Source organism: Juglans regia, chromosome 13, assembly GCF_001411555.2.
Source record: "Juglans regia cultivar Chandler chromosome 13, Walnut 2.0, whole genome shotgun sequence".
Classification (NCBI taxonomy): Eukaryota; Viridiplantae; Streptophyta; class Magnoliopsida; order Fagales; family Juglandaceae; genus Juglans; species Juglans regia.
Window position 1 is genome coordinate 34210218 of NC_049913.1, and position 9613 is coordinate 34219830.

Below are 9613 nucleotides of genomic sequence, written 5' to 3' on the forward strand. Positions count from 1 at the left end.
GAAAGAAAAGTTCTCCATCCTTGGTTTTTGGCGCACGGTGAGACACAGCCAACTCAGGAAGAGGCTGAGGGACCACCGAGACTAAATCCACAAACCGTCTACCAACGTCTTCAGCGGCAGCCATGCAGCCTTACGTGAAACTGGGAACAAAACTATGCAGAAGTTGAAAACTCAAGAAGAGTTTTCAAGAAGGCCGCAACATTTCTTGGAAAAAATGCATGTAGTTGGTTTGTGTAACTGTGAGCGTTGTGATCGTTGTGGTACTGTATGATGCTGTGTTGTATGATGAGTGTTCTGCCATGTCATCCAATATCTATTTGTTATGCATCTGCATATATATCTTTATTAATATACGTCTTGATTATTTAACTGTGTTGTGTTCTGCTATGTGGCATGACTTGAAAACTGGGTTTTCATGTCTTGGTAATATTTTTTATGGGTGCATGCATATCACAACTCCAAGCCAAGATGAGACATTATCTCGATGGAACTCGTCTGGTCACTCGGGAGCATAATAAACTAATGTGACATCCCCTAGGTTGTTGTCAGGTGACAACGGGCTCAAACAAGACGATAACACTCTCATGCCGACTCTGTGGCCCCATGCTAGCGGGGGCTAGAGTATGCGCTAGGTGCGGAGCTGGGCATCGCTCGTTATGAAGTCATATGAACGATCATTACCCATGGTATGATGAAGGGAGCCAAGATATACGGATGGTCCCTAAGGGACACCATGGTCATGTACACTAAAATAAATAGTTATGTTTGTGCCAAAATGGGATTTTTGGCGTGTGTGATCAAAATGTGTCTTTTTTGGGAAATGGGTGGATTTGTTCTTGCATGTTCTACTGTGTGGCTATGGATATGTTGGTTGCATGAATATGTTTTAATCTCTTGGATATTGTTTGGTTGCCTACTTCCTGAGATTTCATAATCTCACAGTGGTGTTTCCACCTACTGTTTCGTCTTATGGAACCATAGTCTTCAATGCAGAGGTTGGGTTTGAGCACGATGAAACGACCCCACCCGAGGAGTGGCGACTTGGAGTATTCATAGTTGTGACTAGAGAGAGATTTTTCGTTATTTTTCTTTATTAGTTGGATAACTGTAATAATTTTGTGAGGAGTATTCGATTGGGTTGTAGACTTTTAACTTTATGGTACTTAGCTTGAAACTGCCTTCAAAATTTTTTCGTTGCGTATGTTTATCATGTACACATATTGCATGTTCACACACTCTTGCACTTTGTGATGGGGTGTGTCACCGAAGTGGCCTTCACCCGGTGTCGCAACTCCTAACAAATCACACATGGGGGTCGAGGATGCCACATATATATATATATATATATATATAGTGCTATATTTTGTAAATGGGGTGGAGCTGTGAGGTGATTGCATCTAACTCTCTTAACAATAGTTGTTCTATGATATGCTAGTATACTTAGCTAGCCTAAAATTAGTCTACACATGCATTTATACAAGTGCGACTGAATTATATTGATTGGTCCCATAGAATATGCAAAATTCAACAAGCTTGTAGAGACGACCAATGAGAATGAATATTAACGCCATACCTTGTCGAATATTAACTAAAAACCCATTCAATAGTTTAGCATAATCAAATTGAATTCAGAAATAAATGACAAAAGGATGAAAGAAAGCTAACACTTATTTGTTACATATATAATAATATGAAGAACCTTTGAACTGTCAAGTATGAGAGATTGCCATCCTTGGTTAGGGCAACTAGCTTTTTTATGCAGGTAAATCAACAAACTAACATATCATTTAAATTGCATTGGCGATTGTGTATATTGACTTGATTCGCTTGATTGAATTGATGACCAAGACTGATTTGAACTTTCTTCAATGTCCGGTTGTATGTATCTCTCTGATAATGACAAGAAAGGCTTCGGAGGTATTTGTAAACATTCAATGTCTTCTTCAAGCATCTCTATGACTTTTTTCATTGAAGGACGATCATTAGGCTTCATTTGTATACACCATAATGCAACTATGATCATCTTCTTAGTCATTTTCTTTTCCTCCTCTGTGGAATCTTCTATTTCTATGCCATTTTCATTGTTCAATTGGTCATAGACACAAGTAGGGAAGTAGGTTTCACTAGAATGATCTGCAAATGTATTCAAGTTCCTACGTCTACCTGTCATGTCCATTAACAACATTCCAAAACTATAAACATCGGCTTTGTATGAGATGCCCCCAATATTTTGATAGCACAACTCAGGAGCCATGTATCCTAATGTCCCCCTTACAGCAGTCAAAGAAACAATGCTATCATCTGTTGAAAAAAGTCTTGCCAAGCCAAAGTCTGAGACCTTAGGTGTAAAATCCTCATCGAGAAGAATGTTGTGAGGCTTGATATCGAAATGCAAAATTTGCATTTCACAACCTTCATGTAAATATTTAATGCCACGAGCTACTCCAAGAGCAATGTCATGCATTTTTTCAAAGCTTAGAAGAATACTTCCTTCTTGTGAAAAAATGTATTTATTGAGAGATCCGTTGGACATGAATTCATACACAAGAGCACGCTTTGATCCTTCAACGCAAAAGCCAATGAGTTGCACTATATTAACATGGTGAATCGTTCCAATGGTAGCAACTTCGCTGATAAATTCTTGGCCATTAGCTTTGGATTTTCCTAACATTTTTACGGCTACATGTCGGCCACTTCGAAGTGTTCCTTTAAAGACAGTGCCATAACCACCTTCACCCAATTTATCCTTAAAACCTTTGGTCATCTTCTTTACTTCTGAGTAAGAGTACCTTATTGGCATGAGGTCATTGTGTTTTTGCAAAAATTCTTCAACAGCATTATACATTGATAAATGTCTCCTACGCCACTTATATATCAAGAATGCAAGCACAAATGGAGTCGCCAATATAACTTTTGCTCCATGGTATAGTCCTATATATGGTATGGCATCACCGAAATAGATCATATATAAGAGAAGTAATGATCAGTAGTTGCATAACTATCAAAAATTGATCTTGTAACAAATTAAGCATAATAACTATTAGTTTTTTCTGTCAAAAACTCATTAATGTTTTCCATTGCATTTATTTCCATTCTTCATAGCCTAAAGAATGATGTGCTAAAAATGTAGTTAAAAAATAAAAATAAAAATAATGAAGACCAAAGGCAAGGGGTGCAGGTTCTTACCGAAGTCGATGAGAATGACCATTAGTTGGACTGAAAGTACTGCATGAATATGAAAGGATAAACTAAGTAATGATCAAGAGACTTGGACAAATTTTAAGTTCAAGGCGTAAGAAAATTGCATAAATAAGTGTCCCCCAGGGCTATATATGCCGAAGAAGAAATAAAGAAATAACTGACATGTATGTATATGTGTGTGTGTGTGTGTGTTATATATATACACACACACACACATACACATGAATAATCATCATAGATAGGACACAACCCATCCAATTCTTGTAGGTCATTAATTCATGTCATGCCTTTCAATCATATATATCCTTCAAACAACATGATTTTAATTTATCGATAGAAACCTCACCTCTGTCCCGAAAATATAAATCAAGTTTGATCTGACGACGGACTTCATCTCCTGCATTAATGATGAAGAAAAGAAGAACATAAGGCATTTGGAAACTCTAAATTAATCAATCAGCTTTCTATTAGAAGTGTCATTAATAGCATTATTTGTTATACTTTATATGAAAGTCATGTCAATAAAATAAGCGTCTTCAATTACTAAGTGCTGGAACTGCTTAATATATATCACGTACGCTTAACATTATTAACGCTATATATGAATGATACGGCAAGGGATTTAGTTTATTTTTGTAACTGTTTTTAATTATGGTTTTCATTATTGCTTGCGTCCTCATTTTGTACAGTTTTTTTTTTTCTTTCCTTGTCGTATATATATGATTCACTTACTTGTACCTTAAAAAATGAAGAGATTAAAAAAAATGATAAACTGAATAAGAAAAATAATAAGGAAAATAAAAGAGTTATGGATTCTTACCGCGATCTGTATGTGGTAAAAACTTTTCTCCAATAGCTACGATGACAAAAATATTAATAAAACTAATTAATAACCAAAAAGCCGACTTAAATAAGTAATTTTAAGAGTCTATGGAATGATTTAATAAATTGGATAACTAACTAATAAGAAAATCTAAGACAATTAATTTCTTAAGAAAATTCTGTTTTATTGTAGTATCATTAATCGATCCTAATATATATCATATATGATTCAAACATATTTTTGAGAAAGAGATTAACCTCACCCTCATATAAAGTACGTAGTATGGCGTGGAATCCTGTTAATTTGACAAAGAAAAGAATATATAGATGTTACATATATGGTACCTTAATCAGAAATCAACTTATAAACATCAAAGCGATTATATATAATTTATGTGAAACTAAATTTTATTTCTGTCAGTATCAAAGCATATATATATATATATATATATATATATATATATATATATATAAAAAGCCTCACCTTTGTATAGCCAAAAGAGTTCTTTAGGGAGTCCTGGTTTGACAAAAATGAAAAAAAAAAAAAACAAGGAATAACGTTAGCGTTTGGAAACTTCAATCAATATTAATATTTAAGTACTTGTTATTATTTATAGCTACTATTACTCTCTCTCTTTCCCTTTTTTACACACAAATGTTAGCTTCGTTGTGTATTTCAACATAAATAATATTCGATTAGAAATTGGAGCAGTACGCATTATTCTTTACTCACCAATACATGGTCGGAGGTCGCTGCACGGAACCCGTTTGCCAGTACACTTATCTGTACAATAAAAATTGGACCATCTAAGCTGAAAACCATAGGCCAATATGTTGTGGTAGTCTGAACAGGAAAAGTTTCTTTGATCATGATCTGGTAATAGGCCTTGCTCCGATGTCCAAAAAATCTGCCCTACTTGGCACGATTCATCCACAATATCGCTTGCTTTCGTCCAGCCATATGTAACATAAGCAAACCCCAGCTTGGATTGGGTCAAATTAGGAGAGTTTGAAGAAAACACTCGACTCTCAAAGCAACTGGATTTGTTCAGATAGATCCAGCCAGGAATATTCATTGGTTTTTCACACATCAAAAAAGCCACTGCACTCGTGTTCGGATCACTCTCTGACAGATAATATTGAGAATGGGATGCTAAGAAATTGTAGTCATTAAGAAAATAACGAGGGATAGAGGAGTAATTATCCTTCTGAATACCCGAGTCCACAACTCGTATTGCTTGGTTACTGTAATCAATTTCCTGTACGTAATATTTTCCGGCAAATAAGTATAGCACAGCTTGATTGTCCTCACATGATAGATTATACCTTCGGTGGCCGCAGTTTGCTGGTTGGTCTCTCAATCGAAACGGATAACTTATGTTGTGGATATTGCCGCAGGAGGTAGCACAGTGATCACTGTCCTTAGCGCCGCAAGTTTGATGGACTAGCAGTAGTAGAACAATAACGGCGGTGAGTCCTGCAGGGAGGGACATGACACCTCTCGTCATTGAGAGAGATCGTGAGAGAGAGAGAGAGAACCAGGAAAGGGGATTATGAATTTATGAAAGAAGGTAAAGTATCCACCGTTGTAATATATAGGTGTATATATACTTAGCTACGCGTAAGCACATGCGTCACATAAAATGTGACTCCCACTACTAGACCAATAATGGCTATATATAATTAGATAAAGTGAATTAAATAGTTATACAAAATATTTGCTTATAAGAAAAGGCAATGATGTTCATCTCCTACTTCTTCTTGTTTGTCGTAATTTTCATCTTACCCACCCACGTACAAGGCCAAAATCATGAGTGTGCTGATTCATTACGGTGTGGAGGTCACGGCCCAGCCGTCCGATTTCCTTTCCGACTTAAAAACCGACACCCAGACCACTGTGGCTTTCGTCCAGGGTTTCTTCTATCCTGCACTGATAAAAACCAAACGGTGCTCGACCTACAGGTTTCAGTAAAACTGTTTGTCGAAAACATTGACTACAAATCTCAGAGAATCCAATTGTATCATCCTGATCGTTGCTTTCCAAGAGACATTCGGCATCTCAATTTATCTTCCTCGCCTTTCCAGTTCACAACTGATCAATATGACGACCCTTTACTTGACTATGCCTTTTTTCAATTGTTCCCGTAAAAAAACAGAAGAAGAAGAAGATTATAAATACAGTACTCGGATCTCTTGTCTTAGTGGCCCTACCCACCAAGTTCATGCCTTGGCTTATGAAGATTCCATCACCCACTTTCCCTTGCCTCCGTGTATAAGGATTTATAACGTTAGATCGATTCCATCTGATTTGGTATCCAACGATGTCTCAACTATTTACATGAATTGGTCCAGATCATCAGATGAAGCGAAAGGTATGCATCCTATTCTATCGAATTTCTGCATTAACGAAATTTTAATTTTGCACCAAAGAAATATGAAATTAAATATAATATATATATATATATATACACACATATATTGAAGGGTTTTATCATGAATTAATGTTATTCCTAAAACTTGGAATTAGAAAATTAAATTTAGAAAACAATAATAAATAAAAAAACGATGCCGGTTGTGAATTAATGTCATAATAAGCAATGATGAGAATTTGATATGTTCTCTCTGTTTTGTAATGATCATTATAAGCATGATGAGAATCTGATATGTTAAAACATTTCGCAGGTAAATCAGAAAAAACAAAACTAGTCACAGCTGGTAAGTTGTCCCTTGGCTATATGGCATTTCATCATGGGGCAAGATCATGGGATATGGGACTTCTTGATCACTCACGATTGTTCAATATGCAGGTGCCGTCCTAGGTTCATTTCTTGTACTACTGGTGGTCGTTGGTCTCCAACGTCTCTATATTAATGATATGGTAGAAAAAGAATATCGGGCAAAGATTGAAAAGTTCTTGGAGGATTATAGAAATTGCAAGCCAACGAGATACTCGTATGCTGATATTAAAAAGATTACAAATAAATTTGCTGAGAAGTTGGGCCAAGGAGCATACGGTACAGTATTCAAAGGAAAACTTTCCAATCAAATTCATGTTGCCGTGAAGATCCTGAACAACAGTTCCAAGGAAAATGGTGAAGAATTCATAAATGAAGTGGGAATAATGAGTAGAATTCACCATGTTAATGTGGTTCGCCTTGTTGGCTTCTGTGCTGATGGATTTAGGCGAGCACTAGTTTATGAGTTTTTATCAAATTACTCCCTAGAGAAGTTCATAAATGTCAAGAACCGTTTTCTTGGATGGAACAAGTTGCAAGATATTGCTATCGGAGTTGCGAAAGGAATTGAATATCTTCACCAAGGATGTGACCACCAAATCCTTCATTTTGACATCAAACCCCACAATGTTTTGCTTGACCATAACTTTAATCCAAAAATTTCTGATTTTGGTCTTGCAAAATTGTGTTCCAAGGATCAGAGTGTAGTATCTATGACTACAGGCAGGGGGACCATGGGGTACATTGCACCCGAAGTGTTCTCTAGGAATTTTGGGAATGTGTCTTATAAAGCAGATGTTTATAGTTTTGGAATGTTGTTACTTGAAATTGTTGGAGGGAAGAGAAATGTTGACACTAGCAAGGTCTACTTTCCAGAATGGATTTACAATCTTTTAGACCAAAAAGAAGAGCTAAGAGTCTTTATCGAAGATGATGGAGATACTAAAATTGTCGAGAAACTTGCAATTGTGGGACTCTGGTGCATACAATGGCACCCAATGGATCGCCCTTCCATGAAACTTGTAGTTCAAATGTTGGAAGGAGAAGGAGATAAATTAATCATGCCTCCTAATCCTTTTGCCTCCTCAAGCCTGACAAGAATCCAAGCACGGAAGCCTACCACGCGTTTAGGTCAAGAGTTGGAGGTTATCCCAGAATTAGATTAAGTATAATTGTTTACATTTTGTTTTGAAATCTTGTTGTAGTTGACCATTATTACTTTTGATTTTGCGATCGTAATTAAAGGGATTCAAGGTTGTTTCTTTCATATGAACATGATATGATCATATTTGTTTTAAATAAAATATGGTAGTTTGGAAGACATAAAAGACTCAAATCAAGTGAAACACTTCGTACTTTCTTTTTATATATATTATAATATAAGAATATTTTAATAAAATGATGTTATTTTATGAATGAATTTATAAAAAAAACTTTCTTTTTAAAATGTTATTATATAAAATATTATGAAAAATGATGTACTCTGTTTATTATTTTTCTTAATTATCACGTAGTCCAGCTTACAATTGCAATTGAATTTTCCTTGAAGTTTTCAGTGCGAGCTATTCAATTGCAACTTCATTGTGCGGTAGGTTTTCATGAAATTGTAATTCCTTTTATACATGTGTGTGTGTATATATATATATATCAGTCAGTAAGTTTTTCTATAGGCTATAGCGCTTGATCGTTTCTATTGAAGAAGATTTTGGAATAAATAAACCTGGCGACCGTTAGAGCCTCAGCCTAGCTAGTATTTAACCATATAAAATAAATTTACTAAACCCTTAATGTTGGTCAAAATTTTCAAACAAACATATGTGAAATAGTACTTATATACTACTATAAGCCGGTGGGGTTTGGATAGTGAGATGAGATGAGATGGTTTTAGATGAAAGTTTAAAGTTGAATAAAATATTATTTTTTAATATTATTATCGTTTTGAGATTTGAAAAAATTGAATTGTTTATTATTTTTCATATGAAAATTTATAAAAATTGTAGTGATGAGATGGGTTGAGATAGTTTTGGTATCCAATTACTTGTGAATATATAAGTTCAAACTCTCTCAAAAAAATAAACTGTTCATAAACATAAACATAAAATTATATAATTTGATGAAATAAAATGAAACAAATAAAATTTGATCATACACCACTAGCTGAAGGCAAATCAGGTACGATTGCATTGGGCTGGTTTTTCTAGTGAGACTATCTCAGTGGAAAAGATGACAATCACGATCAGTGCGATTATTATATTATACATATATTTGGCTTTGAAATCGTAATTCCTATATATCATTCGGTTCACTATCAATATAATTGGTAATCATCGACGCATTGCATTATATATATTATGTGCCCACGTAAAATACTAGAGGTTAGGTAAGAATGTTGATGTCTAAGCTGACACAAAATTTGAGCACAAAATATAATTAACATGTAGTGCCTAAAAGAATGAAGTTATATGAGTATCATAAAACATTCATCCGCAGTAGTGGCCGAGGAGGATTTCCATAATTGATAAGACATATAGTCTTCACAAAAATAATTTATTATGCAGAGGAGATTGTATAAAGTAAAAACTCTTTATTTTTTTACTTTTTTTTTTTTATTATTTTTTTTTGAGGATTTCAAACTCTTGGATGATTTTTTTATAAGGTTGTGAATGATGTACAACAAGGAGACTGTTACCCGTGGTACTTTTCTTATAGGGGCTGCAACCAACAAGAAATAAATAAATATTCCTAAACATAAATTAATGTAACTTGATAGTAAACTCAAGTTGTGTTTGAATAAAATTAGATTATCCACCACTCCTAAAGTCAAACTATGCACGTACGAATTCAATTTGTTTACG

General features: G+C 34.8%; 2 protein-coding genes across 2 annotated transcripts; one reads left to right on the forward strand and one right to left on the reverse strand.

The window, feature by feature from the left end:
• Positions 1-1555: 1555 nt before the first annotated feature.
• LOC108981030 (LEAF RUST 10 DISEASE-RESISTANCE LOCUS RECEPTOR-LIKE PROTEIN KINASE-like 2.5) lies at positions 1556-5559 on the reverse strand. Its single transcript, XM_018952102.2, has 7 exons — positions 4757-5559; positions 4508-4540; positions 4287-4319; positions 4022-4057; positions 3548-3598; positions 3187-3225; positions 1556-2931 (listed from the first exon to the last, which is right to left on the reverse strand). Exons 1-7 carry the CDS (start codon positions 5529-5531, stop codon positions 1784-1786), a joined length of 2115 nt encoding a protein of 704 aa, XP_018807647.2. The 5' UTR covers positions 5532-5559; the 3' UTR covers positions 1556-1783.
• Positions 5560-6361: 802 nt separating this feature from the next.
• LOC108981031 (rust resistance kinase Lr10-like) lies at positions 6362-7956 on the forward strand. The gene is made up of 3 exons (XM_018952103.2): positions 6362-6395; positions 6706-6738; positions 6831-7956. Exons 1-3 carry the CDS (start codon positions 6362-6364, stop codon positions 7922-7924), a joined length of 1161 nt encoding a protein of 386 aa, XP_018807648.2. The 3' UTR covers positions 7925-7956.
• The last annotated feature ends 1657 nt before the right edge of the window (positions 7957-9613 follow it).

What these genes read in the sequence shown, in the direction of transcription:
- LOC108981031 (XM_018952103.2), top strand. Translation starts at nt 6,362, where the DNA reads ATGAATTGGTCCAGATCATCAGATGAAGCGAAAG. An exon ending in ATCATCAGATGAAGCGAAAG is followed by an intron (nt 6,396 to 6,705) that starts GTATGCATCCTA and finishes AACATTTCGCAG; the next exon opens with GTAAATCAGAAAAAACAAAA. An exon ending in AACAAAACTAGTCACAGCTG is followed by an intron (nt 6,739 to 6,830) that starts GTAAGTTGTCCC and finishes TTCAATATGCAG; the next exon opens with GTGCCGTCCTAGGTTCATTT.
- LOC108981030 (XM_018952102.2), bottom strand. Translation starts at nt 5,531, where the DNA reads ATGACGAGAGGTGTCATGTCCCTCCCTGCAGGACTCACCGCCGTTATT. An exon ending in CGACCTCCGACCATGTATTG is followed by an intron (nt 4,541 to 4,756) that starts GTGAGTAAAGAA and finishes TTGTCAAACCAG; the next exon opens with GACTCCCTAAAGAACTCTTT. An exon ending in ACTACGTACTTTATATGAGG is followed by an intron (nt 4,058 to 4,286) that starts GTGAGGTTAATC and finishes TTGTCATCGTAG; the next exon opens with CTATTGGAGAAAAGTTTTTA.